This window comes from Grammomys surdaster, unplaced genomic scaffold (genome assembly GCF_004785775.1).
Source record: "Grammomys surdaster isolate TR1022 unplaced genomic scaffold, NIH_TR_1.0 126076, whole genome shotgun sequence".
NCBI classification, from domain to species: domain Eukaryota; kingdom Metazoa; phylum Chordata; class Mammalia; order Rodentia; family Muridae; genus Grammomys; species Grammomys surdaster.
Window position 1 is genome coordinate 1,195,934 of NW_021620885.1, and position 24,587 is coordinate 1,220,520.

General features: G+C 41.5%; 1 protein-coding gene across 2 annotated transcripts in view; it reads right to left on the minus strand.

Annotated features, from left to right (window-relative positions):
• Window positions 1-9,119: 9,119 nt before the first annotated feature.
• Window positions 9,120-24,587, minus strand: part of Man2a1 (mannosidase alpha class 2A member 1) — a 170,032-nt gene continuing 154,564 nt past the window's right edge. Inside the window, exons 21-22 of one of the 2 annotated variants that reach the window (XM_028755697.1) lie at window positions 13,316-13,426; window positions 9,120-11,797 (exon numbers count right to left, since the gene is read on the minus strand). In XM_028755697.1, the coding sequence (XP_028611530.1) occupies window positions 11,645-11,797; window positions 13,316-13,426 (264 nt within the window). In that variant the 3' untranslated portion in view covers window positions 9,120-11,644. The remainder of the gene's footprint in view (window positions 11,798-13,315; window positions 13,427-24,587) is intronic. The other variant, XM_028755698.1, reaches the window with a different exon arrangement.

Below are 24,587 nucleotides of genomic sequence, written 5' to 3' on the forward strand. Positions count from 1 at the left end.
CAAGATCAGGCCACCAGGAAGTACCGCCCCAGGACCAAACAAGGCTTTTTTACTCCAAGTCTGCAAGGGCAAGCAGGCACCATCTTTAAGGCGTGGCAGCAGCGCTCCACAGATAATAAAATCTTTCTACTTGTGCTTAACCTGCAACCCTGGGTTAGAAAAGTATGGTCAGGACAAATTGATATGATCTGTATCTGTTGAAATTATGACTTTTAAAATCTGTTTAAGTAACGACATTTTCTGATTGTCAGACAGTCAGAAGTTACAAAGCATCCCAGTCTTGGTGTCTGACTTATCCTTTCCCTGGCCTGTTCTTTACATCCTCTCTGGTACCCAGTCACTGCTCTGATTCCAACAGTGTCAGCACTGCTCCCCTGGAGAACTGAGGGTCACTGCTCTATGGCTTCAGCATTGCATCCCCTATCTTGCAACCAGATCACAACAGTGGCTGTGTCCACGGTTTGATGCCACCACAGTCACATACCACATGGTCTCTGTGTCCTCTAGTCTGTCTTATCAGTACATTTGGCAATGAACTTAGGGCCTGTTCAGGAGCTCTGATGTGGTATTCCTTCTAAATCTTTAGTTTAATAATAATACCTGCAAAGGCCCAACCTCCAAATACGGTCTTATTTATAGCTTGCAAGGGTTAGACCTACATGCATCATGTTGGAAGCTACTATATAACCCACTATGAGCATCTCATAGGAGGAACTAAATGTAAAGCAGGCTCAGTATATGTAGTGCTTAGTCAACTTGACAGCCATCTGGCCACAGCTGGTGTTAGCTAAGCATAAGATCACCCTCAGATAGTGACTTTGAACTTCTGACATGTCTCTGTTCCTAAAATAGATATATAACTAGTTTTGGACTCTGCTTTGAGGCTAAAATTTTAAAACATTCTCTATACGAAAGAGTCAAGATAGGAGCAACTGACACATGCTTCTTTCATCATGGTGCCTCCTGAGACAAGTCCCCATTATCTGGGAGGTGTTGCAGGCCCACTCCACAGTGTATCCTTTGCTCTTCCAAAGCAAAGGCTACACTGTTCTAACAGCAAAGACCCCACTGTTTCTCCAGTATTTCAAGGGCAAGGCTATTACAGAAGGATTTTTAACTATAGGGAGCCCAAGACTAAGATTTCTTTCATTTTCTTAAGATTCATCTAGTTTTTAATTTTTTTTTAAAACCATGTATATGTTTGTGAACTTGAATGAGGTACCTGAGGAGACCAGAGGAGGGAGTCAGATTTCTTTGAGGGATTCAAGGTTGTTGCCAGCGTTATTCAAGATGTTCCAGGAACTCAGATCCTCTGCAAATGCATCAAGTGCTCTTATCTGTTGTGCCATCTCTCCAGGTCCATGACTAAGTTTCTTAAGGAGTTGTGACCTCCCATCTTAGCCATTCTACTAAAGAGAATTCTTGCTTCACTGTCACTGAGTCGGTCTGAACCCATGGTGTTCCTGAGTTGCTGGTGTGGACTCAATTGAGAACAGCTGCTTTCATACAATCCTTTCTGAACGTTTTATGTCACCCTTCATATTCTGCCTCCAACTTCTCCAGAGAAAGCTTCAAGAACATAGTTTTTCAGATTTAGGTTGTTTCAGGGGAAGAAATCGCTGGCATTTACAAAAATAAAGAAAACAAAAATAACTTTTTGCATTAAGATAATTCTATTCCTAACCCTAAACACCCAAAGGTGTCCAACCAAAACACAGAGACTTCAAAAGGTTATTTGGAAATAGCTGTAAGCGTTGCCATGGGGAACCAGTTAAAATACACTTTTCTTCATCTGCTGAAAGAACTCTTCCCAGATCAGAAAAAGTGGTCAGAAAACCTGATTTGGAAACTCTGCAGTGTGGCTTTAATTAGACCAGAGGAAAAAAACGATTTCCTAGGAGGTATTGTGACTTATTCAAGGTCCACAGCAGCATTTGGTATAATTAAGACTAGAATTCCAATGGGATCCCCAACTGAGGAGTTAGAGAAAGAACTGAAGGAGCTGAAGGGGTTTGCAACCCCATAGGAAGAACAATATCAACCAATCAGACCACCCAGAGCTCCCAGGGACTAAACCAACAACCAAGGAGAGATCCATGGAGAGATCCATGGCTCCAGCTGCACATGTAGCAGAGGATGGCCTTGTCTGGCATCAATGGAAGGAGAGGCCCTTGGTCCTGTGAAGGCTTGATGCCCCAGTGTAGGGAAATGCCAGAACAGGGCAGCAGGAGTGGGTGGGTGGGGGAGCACCTTCATAGAAGCAGGGGGAGGGGATGGGATAGGGGGTTTTGAGGGGGGAACTGGGAATGAGGATAACATTTGAAATGTAAAAAAAGAAAATATCTAATAAAAAGAACCCCAAAACCCCCAAAAGACTAGAATCCAGACCAGCAGTCACCTGTTCCTTCTGTTACTGCCACCACAGACTTTCTTTTCTTGTCTCCAATTATCACTGCCTCTGAAGTGTGAGGCCCTATAAATAGCCCTATTCTGCCATTCACTAAGAGGCCACCCCCTTTTTTTTTTTCTGGAAAGAACCATCAGTAAATGTTTTCAACTTTTCAAGCACAACTCTACTACCATTTAGCTACAAAGTAGCCCATACTTAGTATGTAAACAAATGCTACCTCCGATGCAGTTTGTTTATAAAAATAAGCCGGGTAGCTTTGGCTAGGGTTTTCAGACCCCTGCATAGACAAAGGTTGGAAGTCAGTCTCACCAGTCTTCACTGTTCTGTTCTGTAAAATGAGTGTGACAAAGTGCCATATTACAGCTATGAAGGTGGAACTCCAGAAGATAGGTTGTGAGTCTACAAAGCCTGCTACGAGAGCATGCACGTTAGCTACTATGTATCAGTACTATGATTTTTTTTTTTACTTCCACACCTTGTGAAAGATGAAGGAAACCAAAGAAATTGTTAGAGATATCTTCTTTCTCCTGTTGTCCCCACATGCCACCCCAGCTCCCTTCTTAACCTCATTTGCCTCCTGTAGCTGGGATAAACACCATAAACAAAAAGCACCTTGGAGAGGAAAGGGTTTATTTTACTTTACAGCAGAGATTCTCAATTTTCCTGATGCTGGGGCCCTCATGTTATAGTTACCCCCAAACTATAAAATTATTTTTGTTGATAGTTCCTAACTGCCATTTTGCTACTGTTATAAAATTTAATGTAAATATTCGATATACAGGATATCTGATATGTGACCCCCAGAGGGGTCACAACCCATTGGTTGAGAATTGCTGCTTTACAGCTTCGCAGGAATTGAAGCTGCGTCCATGAAGGAAGGCTGCTTACCAGCTTGCTTCCTGTGGCTTGCTCAGCTTGCTTTCCTATACAACCCAGGACTGCAGAGGTGGGTGGATTCTTCCAATCATTAGAAGCAAACTACAGAATGCCAAGAGCCCAGTCTAATGGAGGCAATTCACTAATTCAAATTTCTCCTTTGCTAGTTACTCAGTTTGTGTCAGGTTGACAAAAACTAAGGAGCACACTGTTTTCTACACTTCGCTGTAACACAACAGAGAGGCAGCTCCCTGGGTTGGCTGAGACAAGCAATTTGCCTTCTATTTGGAACTCTGAAAAATTTTCAACTGTAGACAACATCTTGACTCCTTGATACCAGGTCCTCAAATAGATTTTTTTTTTTTTTAAAAAATATTAATCGGGTTCATTTTTCACCAAACATTTCTAAGATTTTGATGAATGAGGTGTAACCTCTCCAAGATCAACCATGTTTGCCACACTGGCTCTGTTCCCTGCATTTTCTTTCATTTGAATTTTGTGCACAAAAAGGATTCACTTTCCCTGTATATGTTAAAGCATCAAGAATAGGTATCTGTGTCTCTGCAAGAACATTCTAGAAAACTCTCTCACTTCCTATCGTGTAAATAGCGTGAATCTGGGAGATGGCCCAATCCCTTTACCTAATGGAGTTTTTTAAGTTGAACAACCTCATCCTTATAACAACAGCTCAATGGCATAGGCCCAACAGACTGAATTTTGACAAGATTCTAGAGAACAGTAAAATATATAGCTCACCATCAAAGCTAAAACTAGTTTCAAATGTATCTTATTAATGCTTTGATGTCTTGTCTTTGTGGCAAATATTCCTACCTTTATGGTTGACAAATCAAACTCTGTAGATAGCTCTAAAATAGATTTACTATAGACTAATGAATGGAGTTACTTTTAATACCCTATAATAACACTGTTCTGGCCAAACTTATATTTTATTATTCTGGTAATGCAGTGAATATGTATTCACTGTATGTATTCATTTTATTACTGGGTTCTGGAGTCAACAGACTTGGGTACAAGGCATTTAAATTTCATAATTGTCTTAATGAATCATGACATGGCTATAGTTTTTTTTGAAAATCACAAATTATAATACAGTCCCTTCTTTTACAATAGATTAAATGTAGATAGCCTAAAAGTTTCTGAAAACTATATACAGACATATTTCCTCTCATATGCTTAATATTTTTAAACCCGTATAACACACACACTACCACTTGGTTCTATCTATAGAGTAGAACATCTAGATCCAGAGAACAAAGATTCTTTAGTCAAAAACTTCCATCTGACCTCTTATCAATTGTTCTTCCCTGAAACTTCCACCATACCAGAGAGATCCAGGCTTTGTGCTGCAGGTGTCAACCCCGTGTTTTCTTCCCTCCTAACTGGGGATAGATTTACCCTTTAGGCTCAGATCATATTCCCCTTCTCTGAAATCCAAGGGCATCTGTCATTTGTGCTAATTTGATCCTCTTGCTCTCTCATCTCAGGGAACCTTAATTCCACCAGACTTCCCACTTTAAGAGAGGAGCTTCCCAGAGCTCAGCATAGGTCCCTTACCTGAATGAAACACCGAGCTAATGTTTATTAATAAACATTGTGATAAAAAACCAAAACCAAAAAGCTGAAAGTGGCTACCTTCAGGCTTGATTAAAGATATCTCATAAGTTCTGTGAAAATGAAGCTGTAGAATTTACTTAAATCTTATATTTCAAAACAGTATTCACCGCACTTAGAAAATATATTTAGGAAGATATAAGACACAAGGCAAGGCACAAAGGCAAGTGCTCTGGGTCTTCTGCTGCAGGAAGGAAGTTTTGGACCAAAACAAGAGGCCATCCCCAACTTCAGACCAGGGGTGGAAAGCCAACCAATGACAGAAGCCTTTGGCCTAGTGAAGCATGACACACATAGATACTAGGGACACACTGCTCTCACTACCCTGCCTTATAGATCTTGGACTAAAGTGAACCTCTTGGCTCTGCTATGAATTAAACCAAATACATGAACAAGCAAACACAACTATAAAACAATGCAGATCATGGAAATCAAGAACACCAGGACCCGAAAAATCAATCCTGTTGTTCAATATCATGGTTCCAATGCTTCCCTTATTTGAAGATTCAGAAATCCACACCTGATCTTTCAATGATAAGAATCTATTCAGAAAATGTCAGCTGATGTTTAAGAGTGAGAGGCTTCAAAGAAGCTAGCCACCATTGACTCACTGCCTCCACACCTAGCCTTTTCCTCCTCCCACTCTGCCTCTGAGTTTTCTGGTTGACATCAGTAAGGTTCATCTTATGCCACAGAAGTTGATCAGATCTCACATTTGAGTCAAAGTCTCTCTGGGTGTATATGTCAAAATAACCTTCCAATCATCAAGCATTTGTTAGTACTTACATCATTGGTTATTTGGCAATTTTAAAATTCTTACTTCTGACTGTATACTGGAGAAAAAAATCCCCCTGCAATATAATGAATGAATTAATCCATTTTATTAAACATTTCAAAGAAAACGTGAAAGGCTGCCGGCAGCAGTAGAGTCAGCATGACAATCTACATTCTCACATTCAGTCCACAGGCAGGATGAATTGCTCAAGGAAAACGTAATACTCGGCAAGGCCGCTCTATGAAAGTTTGCTTTGGAGCAGTGCTGACGCCAGAGAGTGTCAGCTGTCACGAGCATGTAACACACCATTTAACTGGAGTGACTTGAAATTAACGTGGTTTATCATTTCATGAGGAGAGGTCTGGGAGCGGGTCAGTGTCAGAAGGAGCTAGTTCATTCAGCAGGTCAATGTCAGAAAACCTCAGCTCCAACCCATGTTCACTTGGTTTTATCTTGGTCCTCAGGCTTGTGCCCCCCCAGCACTGACTTTGATCCATGAAAGGAAGATGGTTGCCTTTCTTAAGACAGAGGGAAAAGACCTCTCTCACAAGCCACCCACTAACTCATTAGCAACAGAGTGCAATACACCAACTCCCAAGGAAAGCAGATGGCCTGGAAAACAGAGTTAGACCAATTCAGAACAACAGGGTCCAATCCCTGAAGTCCATGATACTTAAATAAAACCAGGGTTTCATCACAAAGGAAAATGGCAGACGCACAATGATTGGTTGGTAGGCACAGGACTTTGCATGAGAGCGCATCCTTTGAAGGAATTAGAAACTCAGCTTCAAAGTTTCATGTTCATTTCTGGCCCCGAGGGTTTGAAGGAAAGGAATAACATAAGCAAGCAAGCAAGCAAGCAAACAAACAAATTAATAAGGGATTTTCAGTTTCTATTCTTTATCAGATTTTTATTTCTCAACATTTACGTGTGCTGAGCCTATCATTTACTTATTGAACAAGTATTTCTGGAACTCCTGTGATCAACCTGTAAAGCATACAGAGCTAACATTCTGGGCAAGTCAAACCATGGATGCTGGACTTAGAAAGAGAAGCAAAGCAAGACAATGACTTGGAAAAGAGTACTGGAGGGACCACCATATGCTGGCTAGTCAAAGGGAGATTCACACGATGACCAGTGGAAGAAGACTGCCCCATTCGCATGTCAGAGATCTATGAAGACAGACAGCAGTGAGGGGACAGGGTAGAAGATGTGGCAGCTGGTCTAACAGGATTTATTAAACTTGCATAGTCAAGTTCAGGCCAGGTAGGGTTCTTTGGCCTTCACACTTTTTGCTTTTTGAAGTGTACCAGCAAATGGGAACAAAATGCAAGGAAGAAGCCTTCTCAATACTTTTATTTTAGAAGCTTACTTTGACAGCTTTATGGGAAGAACAAAACAAAACAAATCTTGTATCAGCTGGCTTGCAAGCAGGAGCTGCCTAGACATATTGGTGGCAGCCTTGGTATTGTTTTGGCACTTAGCACTTGGGGATGTTTCTTGGCTTTTGTAAGGGACAGGACTATTGCTAAACAGTCAAGGGCTACTTAGAAACAGGCAGAGACTATTCCTCAAGAAATGTGCTAGGCCTGTGCTCATCGAGGACAGAGTCTCAAGGGAGACTGTTAAAATTCAGATTCTGGTTTCCTCGGTCTCTGGTAGAGGCCAAGGGTTTCTGGTTCCAGCAAGTTTCCAGGACAAGCTGACGCTTCAGGCCTGACTACCACAGTGGGTGGATGATTGAAGCAAAATGTGGCCTCAGATTTGGCGCGTGCTTGTCGGTTCTACTCACTATACTATCACATGCTTCAGAGGATGAGCCACATGCTGTGGTTCTCAGCAAACGAGGAGCACTTGTTATGTTTTAAACACGCAGGAGCTACACATGGCCAGAGGCTACCATGCCTGACAACATGTGTACACTTCTCCTATGTCAAAGTTTGTTTTACAGCTCTCTACAGAAGGTGGAAGCCCAGTTGTTAAAGACCCATTCTGGTCTTTTCTGCTAAGATCAGATTAATGCTTCCCTAATTACAAGATCATTTATTCTATGAAATCTTTCCTGAAAGTCAAATAAAGTAGATACTCTCAGCTTCCTCCAGAGTTCCCATCTGCATCTAGCTTTCCTCAACAATGCGTTTCTACCGTATGCTGCCTGTCTGACACTGAAGTGCCGACTCTCATCCAAAGCACACTCACCTTCCAGATGCCTTTGCCATAGCTACCGATTCCCATGTTATATGGACCCATCCACTTCCCCAAGTGGCTCTCCAGTTTAAGTGTGGATCTTCAGTGAAATCATTGGCATGTGAACTATGGACAGTCCATGACACAAATTGTAAGGCACATGCTACAAACAATGAGGTAAAGAACTCTTTCTACCAAAGTCGGCCATGTCTACAAAGAGGTCTGGATCATTTGGTGGTCATGTTGGCAACCAATGGAGAGCCTGAGAATGAGGACAACAGTGGAAAGCCAAGCCAAGAGATAAAGTCTGAACCTGGAAAGCCGCACAGTCAGAATTGGGAGTGTTCTCTATGCTGAACATGACATACTGAAGGCATTTCCCTATCTTACATTAAAGTAGTTTACACTGGAGGATTCTGCTCCATTTCAGCCACAAGGCAATTGTGTACAGCTTGTCACATGACAGCCACTTTTACCAACTCCTTCTCTTCTGTAGGTTTTGATCCAACCACTCAAAACCAGAACCATTATGCATGCATACTCACGTAAGCCAATTTCCTTTACCAGTTTTATTATTAAATTTTCTGTAACATGCTAATAATCAAAACTTACAGAGTCAATGACTTAGTTTTTGTTACTTCTCAGGGAAATACATTTTTACATTTCTCTACTGCATGTCACCAGAAATAAACCAAAGTTTCCCAGTTAGAACGTACCTGTGGAGCCTCAGGGTAGTATTCTTCACTCTGACCCACTGGAGGTTTTTGAGGGAAGGAACTCCTCAGCCCCAACAGTTGCGTATTCACCTGGGTAGGGCAGTACCACCTGGAACTCTCTCTTCTTTCCAGATTTCTTTTCTGGATCAAGTTACAAGGACCTTCTTAGATCCATGTGCTGATTTATCTCCACTTCCTTGTCTGCCTGATCTTTCCATATTCAGGATCTAACCAACATCTTCCTTTTACCTATCTGGCTGAAGATGGATCCATGGATCCTACTGTTGCAAAGGTCTCTAGACTCCAATCCAAAGGTGCTCCAGATACAGATAGGCAACTTTCTAACATCCATCTGCCACCTGTGCACAGAACACCCTTTTCTTACTCGGGCTGGGCTGAAGAAAGATGATTTTCTCACAACAGAACCAAGAATAAACCCCTCCCCACTTTACTCTTCCTTGTTATAAATGTGTTAATAGCTCTGTTTACAAATAGGATTAAGAATTACTCTAGAAGACAATGCACAGGATAAGATTACATTTTATTAGAGATCTTATATTACATATTCCCAAAAAGTTATAAAAATCTTCCAAGAGAAAAATATCAAAACCTGTTGATTTCAATGAGCAAAATAATCAAAATGAAAGTAAACATTTTCTTCTAGACAAAGGACTGTGAAAACATTTCAGCACAAGTACAACAAAGACACAGGAAGATAATTACAATGTCTTACAATATCATACAACATTTTCTTTAAATCAATATTTTTAGAATGCTGATATTTGAACCATGCACCTCTAAATTAAAATTTCAGAAAGTGGGGAGAGAGTAGCGAGACAACCTTGGTCCACTGAGCGTCTGTGTTAACAGATATAGTAAGCCTAACCACACAGACCCCTGATGTCATGTCTGAAGTATGGTTGGCTGTCCATGTATGCCAAAGAAACTCAATGTTTTAGTTAGTTCGTGACCATAACCCAAAGCAAGAAACACCCTCTCTTCTTTTCCCCGATGTTGTAATGTGAAAATAACTTTAAAAAGCAGAAACTTGCTGGTTAAATAGAATTTCTGCTTCACCTGTGAGTAAGTAGCTGGTGGCAAGAACACAGGGTGGGTCCCTGTGTCTGCTGTTTTTGTTTATTTGTCAGCCTTCAGTTTGATTTGGCATCATCAGAACTTCTGTAGTGATTAAGCTTAACTTAACCACAGAGCACAGTGAACATCCACAGGAAGGAATACACTTAAGATACAACAAGAATATAGATCATATTCCTGGGACTTGCGCTTGGCAACCCTAGCTAGCATCTGCAGAAGACTACAGGAGGAAGTGGTTTTGCTGTATTTTAGTTGCTTATTCCCCGACAAGTGAGGAAAGGGAATGTACGTCACATGCTTATTGCATGAAATTATACCCTTGCAATAGTCCTATCAACTCTGATATTTCCCTAATGATTATAGGCAAAGGATTTTATGAACTCGACATGACAGTGAATGTCCTGAATGTCTTGAGGAAGAATCTAGATGACTATCAGAATAAACAGTGAGGCAGAAATGATTTTCTCTCAATGGAATGGCAAGAGGTAAATGGAAGTTTAAAGTCAAATAATACTAAATTAGGTTAAGACACCGAGGAGAATTTTTCAGAAGTGTATATAGCCAGAGATTTCTTTCTATACTGAAATTAAATACTATTATTCTATCAAAGAAACAGTGATCTCAAATGAACTTAAATGAAGGTCCTGTGAAGGTGCATGGGCTGGACTCACATGCTGAGCTTACCACACACGAACTTTTGGAACATGTTTTTTAGTAAGGAGCATCAAGATGAGCTACACACAGAGGATCTTAAACAGTCTATTTTTAAAGCATTCTCTCTTTAACATGGTTAACTACTGTGAAATGCAAGCAGTACTTGGATCTCGTGTGTTACAAAATCCTTGCTTCAACTTGCAGTTTCCTTGGCAGCAGCATATTTTAATAAACAATATTTTTCTTCCTTGTTTTGTTTTCTAACATCTCAGTACATTCAAATAGTCAAAATGTTTAGAGTAACACCACCACAAATTTAATGACACAGATCAGGATGTGGCCAGCATTATCAAGCAAAAAATTACATAATTTATGTGTCATAGAAAGTACCCACCCCTACCCCAGCCTCCAATACCCCACTTCCCAAACATTAATATGGACAGTAATAAGATTTAACAAGACTTATAAAAAAATAAGGCACATTTATTTTTGATATGGTAATTTAAAAATAGAAAACCCCACCTTGGAACACCTGTATTCAAATGAGCTACATAGAAAGACACCTGTGGTACCTAAAATGGAATTGCTTCTTTTGTTTTTGTGACAATGGAATAAATTGCACCCATCCCACGTTGTCAAGTAATGAAAGTACACCTCTTTTTCTACTGGTGAATGACTAAAATAATCACTTATTTTTTAAATGTATGGGTAGGAAGGGGTAGTCAAGAGGTTCATTGGGAAAGAGTATGAAAACCAACTACATTTATCATAAGGGTTGAGGGATTGCACTTTTCCACATATTTTAACACACAAAATATTCAAATTTGTATCAATGATTAATGACTACCACTATTTTGGCCATTAAGCTGTTACCTATACCAACTTCTGATTTTCCTTTCTATTTAGATCAAATGGGTATTTTTTTTAATAAAACATGATCAGTGATATAATACTTCTAGAGAATCTCCTTACAACCCTCAATGCAAACATAATTAGTTAGCATTTAACCTGAGATACAGTCTGTTGAGGGCTTGTCTTTCAATAGTTCTTCACTTTTGTTACATCAGTTCACACTGATAATGGTAGCTGTGGGACAAACTCAGAGGAAGAAACCGTTTTTAAAGCATGGCTTTTTCTTCTTTTCTTACTAGATTGGTTTAAAAAAAAAAAAAAAGAATCACAGAATTCATGTTCTCACAGTAGCCAGAGGCTAAAGTAATAATGTGCTTAGTTATTGCACGTTAAACCAAGGATGGTAACAAAGCCAGAGCTTCTCCACTCAAGTCTGAGAGTCAGCTTCACCTCAAGTGGATTCGAAAAGTGCTTATCTCCATGGGGCTCAGGCTCACTTCGCTCATGTTCTGGGCATCTGGAGGTGAGTGCATCAAGGACAGTGAGGAAGGGAGGAGACTCTCCACAGCAAACTTGTTGAAAAGTTTCAGAACTGACATCTAAAAAAAGCAAGTGACAAGATTTGCAGAGTTAGATCAGCACAGAGATTTGCACATTCAGATCAACCCTGAGAGGAGACTAGTAGCACATCTATAAAATCAACTTAAGAAAAGCACAGAAAGGGATATATTTATATGCTGAAGTTCCCTTTTGAGAACATGAAGGAGAAAAGACATTATATTCCTGAACACAAACCATGTGTCCTTGGAGGGACATGGCTCTGAGCCACTCCCTTGCATTTCCTTTTGTTTTACATGAGGACATTTTCAATACAAGAGTGGATATCTAAGAACCAAGAAATCCCAATAGTCCCGAGGACTTGAAAATCATCAAATTATTTGGTCAATATTTCTCCATAATTATGGTGGTTATAAGCCAATCTCCCTTCCCACCAGAAATGAAAAACTGGATAGAGTTTCACAATAACAATGGTTTATTGTATTACCAGCCCCCATCTACAGGGACATTGGGAAAATATATTTGTCACCTTGCCAGTTTATCCTAGATTGTCTCTTGGAATAATATCCCTCAATTTTCCTTCTTAAGACTTAACACATTAATACTAGAAGGTTTCTTAGGTATACTCAGATCATCAGTACTAGAGTGGAAAACACACAGGGGAAGTAGGGTAAAGGCAATCCACCCAAGTAAGCATTCTTCTCAGACCTTGGAATGTGTGCTAGCATGGAGAGTTGGGACAAGACTGCTTGAATCTGTTCTGTAGTGTACCTATGGAGTTCTGGCAGAAAGTTGGCTTTGCCAAGTTGCTGGGTGGACAGACCTGTTTATGTGCAGAGACTATGTGCAGAGAGCTAGCTACTTTGTGAGTCTTGGCTCACTTAGAGGCAGGAGACTAGAAGTTCATCCTTCCAAGAAGATGCTGATGAACTGCCAGAAGAACTTGAGGAGAAAAATCAAGAACAGGAAACCAGCCAGCAGGGTGTGGACTCAAGGGCTATCTGATCATCACAGTGATGACTCATATACAAATCTAGATCAATCAGGAGACACAGATACACATTTATTTTTCCAAACAAATCAGCTGACATGACCTTGGCACAGCTGCCTCAGGGTTGTACTCAATTATTCATTGACCATGGTTTTGATGTTCATGCCGTAACTTTATCACTGTGCCTGTCATCTTCTGGTAGTTTAAATTTGCCTTGGCCTTTGTGGAATGTGGGTTTAAACTACAGGGCCAAGCTTCATGGTATGCAAGCACAGATGGCCCACAGGAGTTGAAAACGAAGACAAGAGATATAACAAGCTTGGCAGTCTCAAAATGGAAGACCAAATACATGATAGGAACATTGCCTTCAAAAGTATGCAGATTGTAGCTGACAAGAACAGAACTTTAGGTACAACAAGTGTTTTGTGGAGATGAGAAATCTTGAGCTGGCTAGCAGGCAAGGTGAACAATTGAGTTTGAAGCAACAAAAGGATATATTGTACTTTCTGCAGAAAGTGAGGATTCCAAAGCACACCGTCTTGACTAGGAAAACAGGCTCTTAGTTTACCTTTCCCTGAGTAGTGGAACAGGTCAGCCCTATGCCTCTGCTGGAGAACTGGCAATCAAACACTTTCCTGTGGAGGATCAAGGCTGCCTCATCCGAATAACCTTTGCCCACCTGAAAATGAGAACACCAATATATCATGCAAACACTGAAGTGATTATTTATAGCACGTCACACACTCTTCGGCATCTGCACATTTATTCAACAATGAGATGCTATTAATTCATTGCTTCAAAGGTTCCACATACATTGGCCCATTCTTTTCTCTCCTCCCAAAAGTCTGTAAGCTTATCTCAAAGGTCCTGGTTATGTAACTTTATGCCTTTGTTTCCCCCGTGACCCTTAAAGGGCTAGACTTCTTTTTGTTTACATAGTAATACTGTTTTATCAAAATATCTGCAAGTAAAATCATTTAGTTTTTTATATATATACATATACACATGCATTGAATAAAACATACCTAAATTTAGTCCCAATTTGATCATGTGATAAGTTAACACCAGCCTTAACACTGAGAGGTGCTTCTCTGTGAAACACTACATTTGGGGGCTGCACTAACATTTTTAATCTTCAATGTGTTGCTTCATTATTTTTATGTAAGAGACATTTAAATTGAATTAGTTATGCTATGCCCAACCACATTTATTAATTTGATATGTCATTTAAGTTCACATTTCAGAAATCCTCCTGGACAAAGAGAAAAACACCAAAGATAACCCGTCAGTGGGGAAAAGAAACTTATTTATTGATTGACTGATTGATCGGTTGCAATAAACTCTCTTGCACTCATCTAAATAGTGATGCCATGAATGATTCAGATTTGGGGGTGTGTTAAGTTAGAACTATCTTAATATATTGTTTTCTAAAGTGTAAAGACAGGGTCTGAAGAGGTGACTCGGTGATGGAAAGCACTCGCCAAGCGAGCCTGGTGACCTGAGTTCAGATCCCCAGAACCTCCACAAAAGGCAGAGGCACAGTACAGGCACCTGTAAGCCTGGCAGGCCCTGTGAGAAAATGAGAGATGGACACAGCAGTATCTCTGGACGCTCACAGGCCGGTTAGCCTGGCTCACTTAGCAGCAAAGACACCTCGCCTCAAACAAGGCAGAAACGAAAGAATCAACATCGGAAGCCTTCTTCAAAGTTCCACATGTGGCTCCCCCCACACTCACATATCGACTCCCACACATACAAATGAAGACACAATAACGTGCAGGTATGTTTGTGAGGATAAGCAAAATGAATTACAAGTCTTTGCAACTTCGATAAGTTGTAGTTATACCAAAGGAAGCTGTCTGTTGCTAGAGTCTGTGATAAACACAAGTTATTTCTCTTTTCCAGCCAGAGAAGGCACTCCCAAGCTCACAGCCATCTTCACTAGAGGGCAAGCTCTGTGCAATGTGCTACAGAGATGTCTTTTCTGAGTAGCTGCTATTGTCTGCATTGGATTTGATGCTAAGGGGCCTGAGCAGTTTAAAGCCATCCTCACCTCAGAGTCTGACCTGGGACAGCCTATGTTATGCTTTGCACTGGTAGTTTTTCAATGGTATTGCAAGATTTTGTTTGAAGGGAGAAAAAATATCATTTGAGGAACTCTGACTCACAAGGTGATTTTGACATACACAGATGTCTAGTAAAATCTCAACAAAATGCTGTGCCCTGACAAACACCTCACAGCAGAAAAACAGCACATAGAAAACCCTTCACTAATTATACACAGATCACCATACAAGTAACAAAGAGAACTCAGTCCTACCAACCATGGCACCTGGCAGCAGCAACTTATTTTAAGCATCGATTTTGTCTATAAGAAAGTTCTGCTATGTTTTTGATTTTCATACACAGTTGTGGTAATTAGCACACGGTTAGACATAAACCTCTGCTTACAGTTCATCGTACCTCCATTGATTTCATAATGTGTTCATTGTACACTGAACAGATTAAATGTCAATAAATGTCAAAAAAAAACCCAAAAAGATGGAACTCATACTGGTATACTTCCTGTATGGATTCATCCTGTGGATGACTCCCAAGGAATTCTGTCTGTAGTGGTCTCACAGAGCATCAAAGGTCAGGGCGTACTAGTCCAGAAGCCAAAGATTAGTGGCTCCGAACCTAGGCTGGACTCGCTTAGTCTAAATTCTGGCTCTGTGCTCTGCAATTCAGTAGCTGTGTTCAGTCAAACCAAGTTTTCTTTCTTTTTTTCTATAAAATCAAGAGGAAATGAAATAATCCAAAGATTATTGTCCAGTGTTTGACATAGGATGCACTTGGCATGTTTGCTGTTTGTGTTTTTAAAGAAATTCAACAAAAAAATAGGTGATTATTTTATAAACATTACAAGTTAATACAAATGAAATTTTTATTAATAAATCTCCCAACTGAAATGTAACTTTTTTTTGCTAAGGAATAGGAGACTTGTCAAATTATATATCTATAGTTATATATCAAAGCTCCAAACTCTCTATATGTGGTTCACAGATTAGATGGCCTCTTAATCAAACTCTTCCAGAAGCACTTGTTACTATTAATCTAAAAAAAAAAAATAGGTGATTATTTTAACTCTCTGGACCATTTATAAAAACAACTTTGACTCTTTGGTCAAAGGATACTGTGGAAACTCTCGAACATCATGGGCTATGGCCAAGGCTTACTGACTGACCACAGTGAACAAAAGGCAAAGCCCTATTGCTGAAGACACTGCTTATGTCTCTCACTGAGTAGAAACTCGAGCTTCACTTAAATTTCTATTCATAAATTCATAAAACTACTGTTCTGCTAAAGGAATATGGCAATAAAATGACTTCTAATGACACTGTACCATAGATCAGTGCTTTGCTCTGCAATCACCAGAGTAGCTTCCTCTAGCAGTACAGGAACTAGTACAGAGAGCCACAACTGGACAGTCGGCAGAGAGGAAGAGACTTAGAGCACGTATCCGGAACGGGTGTCTCACCAAACACCCTCCCCTTGGGGGTCAGGGATCCGTGCAGAAGAGGAGGCAGACTGTAAGAGCCAGAGGCAATGAATGACTCCAAGGAAACAGCATCTTCCAGACACAACAGGAAAGATGCACATGAACTCACAGAGACTGCAACAGCATGTACAGGCCTTCAGAGGGTCAAGTCAGAGTGGAGATGTTGACACAACCTCCACCAAGTGGAGTTTCGGTGTGTATCTTACTACAGCTCAGGGCAGGTCCAAGCCCAGGAGTCCCTGGCTAACATAACATAAACTCAATGAAATTTTGTAAACCTTTAATCTTACTCGCATTCTTTGGGTAGGCTTAAGACTCCTTCAGGCACTCCCTCTTGGAACTAGCCACTCTGGAGAGGACATATGTAAACACTGGCAAATGACTGCCCCCAACTAAAGCCTCAGACACAGATAGCTCCAGCCTCCACCAATGGGAGCAAGTCTGCCCAGTTTTAGTGCTGAGGTGGAGACTTAGCTGCAGGTTTCGACTACGCAAGAAGCTATGTGCAACAGACACACCTCAGGGCAGGCACAATGCCCAGCAGCAGCAAAACAAACCCAAGGGAATTTTTATAGACTTTGGTCTCATATTGCTTTATTTGTGTATTTTTTTATCTTATTTGTCTTTTACTTGTATTTAATAGTTTCTGAGTTAGTGTTTAGCCAATTTGCTGGGGGGAGGTGAGGGGAAGAACAGGCATGGAGTTCTTGATGGAATTCTTGAATGGGTGGGGGGAAAGCATGATCAGAATACATTCTATGAATTTTTTTCAATAAAATAATGTAAATCAAAAATAGGAAAACTGTTAATTTAAGTTGAATATATACTCAAGAAAACTTTATACATTCATGAAGGTATACTATGTGCTCTAAGAAAGTAAATAGATACTGAAATAATTTTTAAAAATCCACTAACATGTTATTAATATCAGGACCTCAGAGAAGGAGGGGCATTGAGGGGGGTGTAACCCATGAAAACTGCACCAAGTACTATGTTAGACAACTGCCTGAGAAATAGGCCAGGTCACATGTGAGTATGAAACACTGCGGTCAGGCTGGGTGTTCAACAGTTAACAATCCTTACAGAAGTCATTCCAGAGATAAGCTCAGTATGCGCAGAGCTGAGCTGTGAGGCTAGTCCTGCAAATGGAGGCAGTGCAGAGAGAGCCGTCTGCACAAAGCACCCCGCAAAGAAAGTCGGATCCAGTGAGGTCTGGGTCCACAAACCAGTCTTGAGGTTTTCAATAACCATTAAGCTTCAGTAAGTGCAGGGAGCTGGGTTAGAGTCCTTCAGTAGATCAAAGCACTGTGACAGGGACAATGGCGACTAAAACACACTGAACACAGGCTGTACACAACCATAGTGACAGTGACTAACACACACTGAACACAGGCTGTATGCCAGACAAGACATATAATGCTTTGCAAGGACAAACTCACTTTATGTCATAACAGCCTTTATGATGGTTAAGAAAGCTAAAGAAATAATATTCTATTAGCAGGTTTGGATATGCAGGAATATCCCCACCACAGAATATTCTCTTTTACAGTGTTCTAGTAATGATCACTCCTGACTCCACTTTAGCACCCCCAGGACCTTACCTAATTCACTGGTGACTACACCTCTGCAAGAGAAGATAAGAAAGGACAGTCTACAACACTTCCAGCAGTATTCCTCCCTTCTTATTTCCATGCTAACTAAGAGGCAACATGGGATAAGCCTCAACTCTGTTCAGACTCTCCAAGGAAAGCATGGGTCACACAGATTCCTTATAGGACTTCTAAGGCGTTCATATATGAAGGCATGCTAAATACTTTGTAGAAAAACTCTAAACTGTTCACATTCTTCAAGAAGTTAGACATTTAAAAGCATATTTACTAACCCACATAAACATACATCTTCATTGTATTCTGGCAGTGAGAGCCTTAGAAAATCCCAAACTTCACTGCAAGTCCCAAGACAGAAGAAAGTAACCAGTAAAGATTCATTTTTCAGGACACTCATTAAAATGCCCAGTAACAGTTCTTGGTGTTGATCAACAAGATAAGACAACAGAAGTTACGGGAAGGTGAGCAGTTATTCTTAGATATGTACAACAAAGAACACCCATCCTTTCAATTTTCACCTTTTCAGAAGCTAGGGAGATCAATAAAGCACCAATCAATTCTTATAAAAAAAAAAAGGAGAAACAAAAACCTCAAAGTGCCATTTATAAGGGGGGGTGGTAAAAACAAGTAGAAAGAGAGAGAGAATTTCACATTAGAAGTGGCACTGACTTTCAAATGATTGGTTAACTATTTGCAAGAACACAGTTAACCTTAAAAAGAAAATCACACAGAGAACAGAACAATATGTGAAAATCAAATGAGAATGTCAAAATATAAGCAACAATGGAGTATGTTGACAAAACATGGGCTACGTGTGAGTTTTCAAAGCCGTAAAGCTGGATGGCACCATCTCCAAGTTGGTTGCTGGGCAGCATATCTCTTTGGCTTGCTCTGTTCCAATAGTGATTTTTAGATCTGTCCTGTAGAGCTCTCTGACTCATGATCTGCATTCCCATGGGAGCTGCAGGGATCTGAATGGGAATGGCCCCCAGTGCCTCATGTATTTGAATGCTTGTTCCTCAATTAGCAGAACTCTTTGGGTAGTATTAGGGGCTGCGGCCTTATTGGAGGAGGCATGTCACTGGGGGTGGGCCACCCTTTCTACATGTCCTGGTTGTTGTCTCAAGATGTGAGCTCGCAGCTACTGCTGCAGTGCCATGCTGGCCTGCCTGCTGCCATGCTTCTTCCCATGATGTCAATGGACTAAACCTCTGAGACGGCAAGCATTCCCCAATTAAATGCTTTCTTTTTGTAAGTTGCCTTGGTCATGGTGTCTTAGGACAGCAACTGGGAAGGAACTAAGAGTCTTTCAGCCTCCTCTCCAGCAAGAATCCCTTTTCCTTAAAGAGTTATCATTTCTTGATGCCCTGGATTTTCCTTCGAAGTATACTTCCAAAAAAAAAAGTATACTTTGGCAGTGTTCATGCTACCCAAGTTTCAGACTTTTAAAGAAGCTTCACCTGAAGTGTCTGATGGGAAAGGGAGGGCAGAATGATCAAGAGAAGGTGTGAGTCACCATCCTCTGCACCTGTGCTGTTGTGCCCGATTCCCTGTCTCTACGCATTTCCCTGAGAAGACTGCTCAAGGAGAAATCCAAACTTAGGTGGTAGGCTGCCGAATGTGCCTCCTTGTTCCTGTTTTGATCCTTGTTCCTGTTTTTATTCCTGTTCCTGTTTGTGTTCCTGTTTTGTGGGGAGTATAAAAGGGAGCTATGCAGTTGAAAATATAGCATTTGGTTCTTTACCAGATGACTCCTTGTCTTTCTTTCTCTTGCTCTCAGCCCTCTGCTGATCCAAGGAACTCAGTCAGCTATGCTGGCGTAGCTGACAAGAAGGTAGCTCACAGAAGCGAGGGTGATGAGGTGCAGTAGGTGAGAAGGCTAGCAGTCCCATTTGCAGGCAGCAGCTGGAATGAGCTAGCTCATACCACACTCAGTACAGGTCTCCTGAGGGGTCTGTCATCTCATTACAAATACACAGCGTGGAATTACTTTTCAAGTACAGACAGTGCAAGTGTAAGTATCCCTATATAAAAGTATAAGCTCATCTACTGATAACAGGATAATCCCCACAAGTTTGGAACTTTCGGAAACAGAAACAGTAATTCTAAAAAAAAAAACCAAGCAACATCTTATGAGTCCACAAACAGGACTCAGAAACAGACCTACTAGGGGATTTTATGTTAATGTAATCTCTAACCCTTATTTTAAATGGAGGTAATTTATTAATTTTAATCTCAAAAGGTTTTTTGTAAATTTTTATTTTAATCTATTTTAAATAAATTATATTAAGTAATTATTTAAACTATTATTAAATGTCTAGACTCTGCTATCTAGACACACAGAAGCATCAAGCTGGGTGTATTTGTTAAAATCTCTGTTTTTGAAGATCATAGGCATAAACTCAGTTCAGAGACTCTGAGGACTGGTACTCTGTGGGTCCGCTTCCAGATGGGTCCCACAAGGATCTCTGACCTGGCTGAGGACAGAGTGCGAACGGCGGCTGTCTGGCTCCCTCTGTCCACGGACGCCCGGGAGGGATGATGCAGAGCAGACAGGGAGAGTCCGGTGCTGCCCTTGCCACCAACCGCATCTCAGCGTCTCAGCGCATCTCAGCGTCTCAGCGGTGGAGGAGAGGGGAAATGTGTTACAGCTCTTTGAAAAGTGTTTCAGCTCTTTGAAGTGCCCTGGCCAGTGAAGAGGGGAGGGACTTCAACAGAAGCTCTCAGACACCGGGAAGAATCTCGCATACCTTTACTCCTGAGTTTGTCCTATATATACAGTTTTGGGGTGGGTTAAGGTCTGGCAGCAGGTAGCCCCTATTGGCTTGGTCTGAGAGCTTGGGAATGCCTCATCTGCATGATGGTGCTACTCCTACGTGATCAATGACCATGGGCCTCTCTGTGGGAGGGACTGTGGAGAGCCGAAGCTGAGAGAGCCAGATGCCTGGGAAACGCCCAAATCGCCTTCCGTCCCAGTGGTTTTTTTTCAGACCAGGGTACTGGGGTTCTAGAGCTCTTCTACCAGGTATCTGGACTTTTCTCATAGCTCACTGCCCCACAGTACTCAGTTTAACCACAGAATCACCTTCCAGCCCAATCTGGTGATTCTCACTCTCATTGCATGCCCAGCCCTTTCTTGGCCTCTCTCACTGGTCTCTGAACCCATAATTCTTTTATCCATGATCAGCAAGGACAACCAGGCTGAAATTTAGAACTGAGTGGCCAAGGATGGGGACTGGGCAGAAAAGGTGCCCCATGATGCCACTACTTGTGGCACTACTAGGAAGGCAGGAAGGGACAAGTGCCTCTGTTAGACCTACTGGAAAAGTTTAACTGACACGCTGGTAGTGCACACCTTGAGTCTTGCTTAGATACAGATATTTATATCAACAGGGCTCTGTGGGGAAGGAGTTACAGTGTTCCAGAGGAGTTACCAATGATTCTCCCTGTTATATACTGAATGCTGCCAGCACATGGAGCCAGGAAGCCAACTCAGAATCCTGAAATGGAGGCTCTGATTCACTGTCAATCCTCTCTGGCTCTGCAGTTACTTCTTTGGTATCTTGTGGAGATACAATGTATACATTTTTAGGCAGCAGCTTTGTTGAGACAGTACACTAGCTTCCTTCACCAAACAATGATCTTTCCTTTCGCAAAGGTTAAGGGACAAAGAGCAACTTTTTATAGGTTTTGATGGGCCAGTGAATCTCCAGTGCCCTCAACTCAGAATGCATGTTCAGAGTCCAAAGCTAACACAGGACCTGGCCAATAGATCCGACCACACAGAAACAGCCTCATGCCTTCAGTGCCGGTTCTACGTCAGCATGGGACAATGCTGCTGACACTTCAGAATTTCCTGTTCAAATCTTGATGTATGCTTGCTCTCTATTCCCTCTGCCCAAATCTCTCCTTGCCCGTCACAGTTGCATACTATAAGCATCATCAGGACCAACTGCCGCTTTACTGGGTGTTTCTGCCTTCCAGAGCCTTTTCAAACATCATTTTGCTTCTTGTAACATCCTTGGGGTAGGTATGCCTGACATAGACTAAGCTAAGTTAGCAGTATCAAGGTCTATGAGAAGGCAGGTGGCTGCAGTCAGTAGAAAGTAGCCTGGACAGAGCCCGAATGCACACGGGCATCAACTAACCTGATTTTTCACATGGGTGGTGCCAGCTGGCCTTAACTGTCAACTTCCTACAGCCCAGCGTCATCTGGGGAAACCCCAGAGTGAGTAGCTGTCATTATCAGTTTGGTTTGTGGATATGTCTGAGATGGATTCTTTTGTCTGATTGATATAGATGGATGCGGTCCACTGTGGGCAGTACCATTTCCCCAGAAGGTGGTCCAGGGCTATAAAAGAACACTAGCTAAGCACGAGACTGTGAGTAGGCCAACAAGAGCCATCCACGGCTGCTTCTCTAGGTTCCTACCTTGAGTTCCTGCCCTGACTTTCCTCAGTGAGAGACTGGCACCTAAAAATGTTAAGCTGAAATTAAACTTTTCCTCCCAGAGGTTCCTTTGGGCCAGAGTGTTTTTTTTCTTTTTTAAAGATTTATTTATTTATTATATATATGAATACACTGTAGCTGTCTTCAGACACACCAGAAGAGGGCATCAGATCTCATTACAGATGGTTGTGAGCCACCATGTGGTTGCTGGGATTTGAACTCAGGACCTCTGAAAGTGCAGTCAGTGCTCTTAACCACTGAGCCATCTCTCCAGCCCCAGAGTGTTTTATTAGGGCAACAGAGACAGATCCAAAATAGAACAGGAAGCAATTAGACTCCTATAATTGGAAGACAGCCAACAAGAAGACCATAAAGAAGTTACCATTAAAAAGCAATGATGTGAAAAACAGGCCAGCCTTGGACTACAGAGATGACTCTACTCTCCACTGAGTGACCCAGGCAACTAGTGGGGCTCCACAAAAACCACACCTTTAACACAATTCCAGGAGAGGAAACATGTATAAATGAGGCTCAGGGACAGTGGCCAGAATTCCCCTGACTGTCAGAAGCCCTTGGCATTCTCAGGTTGTTAATGACCCCTGCATCTGTGTCACGATGTAGGAACCTGTGCTGTGGAACCTGTCCTGCCCTCGAAGCTTCTGTTCCATTTCAGCTTATGAATTAGTGACATGTGACCTCAAAGATGCTACCTACCCCTCAGCTGTTCTTTCCATGGGCTACTCTGGTCTTCATGGGTCAAAAAGAAAAGACATAAAAGAACGTAATAAAATGTTAAAGGGAACAGCCTCACAACTCACTTATTCAAAGGAAGGTCCCGTCCCAAGTGTGGGCTCTATTCAAGGCAGGAGCCATAGCAACGAACAGAAGAGCGAAGCTCCCATATTCTGGCAAGAGGCGCCGCTCACAGCCTTCATACTTGCTCTTCATTCTGCTGAGAGCTTCCTCTCACTGTCCTTTCAGCCTCTTAGAAACCTGAACAGACCTCCATATCCCAACCTCTCCAGGCTCCTACCCCAATTCTCATCCTCCCTAGAGGGTCTCTATTCACCCTGAACAAACATGTATCACCTTCCCTGAACTGCTCCTGGCCCCGTTTGCCGTCCCTAACTCTCACCACCATTTAATATGTTTATCTGGTTTTTCTTCTGCAGCTATCTTTCTCCCTCCACTAGAAACTGCACTTGAGGAGCTGAGAGCATCTGTCTGCCTGTTGCCAACTGTGAGGGCAATGCTTGGTTAACAGCTAGGATGCTTAACACAGATTCTGCATGTTCACCTCACATGATCAAACAAATGATTCTGCACAAATACACACACAGCTATGCAGCTATGCAGTTATGTAGCTATATACCATAGGTTTTCATTATTTCAAGTCATGCAGCTTCCTGCATAGCCTGGCATAAGTTCCTTATCTTGGGTATGAAGTCTGTAAATGCCTAAACATCCTCATGTAGACATTCATACTTTCTTACTCAGTTTACCTTCTATATTCTTAAATCTTTCTTTTGTGTTAGGTTGAGCTCCTTCTGGTCTTCACACTGAGTCCATTTGCTATGAGATATTTCCCACAGAATCCCTGTCACGTTCTACATCTAGCTCTGCAGCTGCTTGCAAGATCTAAACAGTTGCATTACACTTGATCTGTAATCACTCCACATGCAACTTCTACTTTAAAATATGGATATAAATATAAACTGAAACACACTAGCAAGTACACTGGAAACCTAACAAATCCTTTCCAGGCTCTTCCTCAAACATCCTAAAAATTGATTCTCAACACAAGGGCAAGATTTGCAATATTTTCAAACAAAAGATATGAAAAACAAAGCATCTCTTGTGGACAATACATTCAGTATGTCTCTGACTTTGAGAACCCTGGCTAACAAACAAAAGTCAACGAAGTGACTAGAACTAAGAGCTGGGCTCTGCTCCTACCATCATGAGACCCCAGGCCAGCATAGGCTTCCACAAAGGTAAAGGGTCAAACTTTGATCCACTCAGCACACAGGACTGTCCTGAGAGGTAAATAAATCAATGTTGGAATATTTGCTAACCAGAGAAACTGCAAGTTAACAGTATAGTGGCCAAAAGGGGAAGTAGAGGGATGCTTACAACATGTTATTTTGAAGTTTTTATTCATCTATGTATGTGGTTTTGTGCCTCAGTCTCTCTCAATCTCTCTCTCTCTCTCTCTCTCTCTCTCTCTCTCTCTCTCTCTCTCT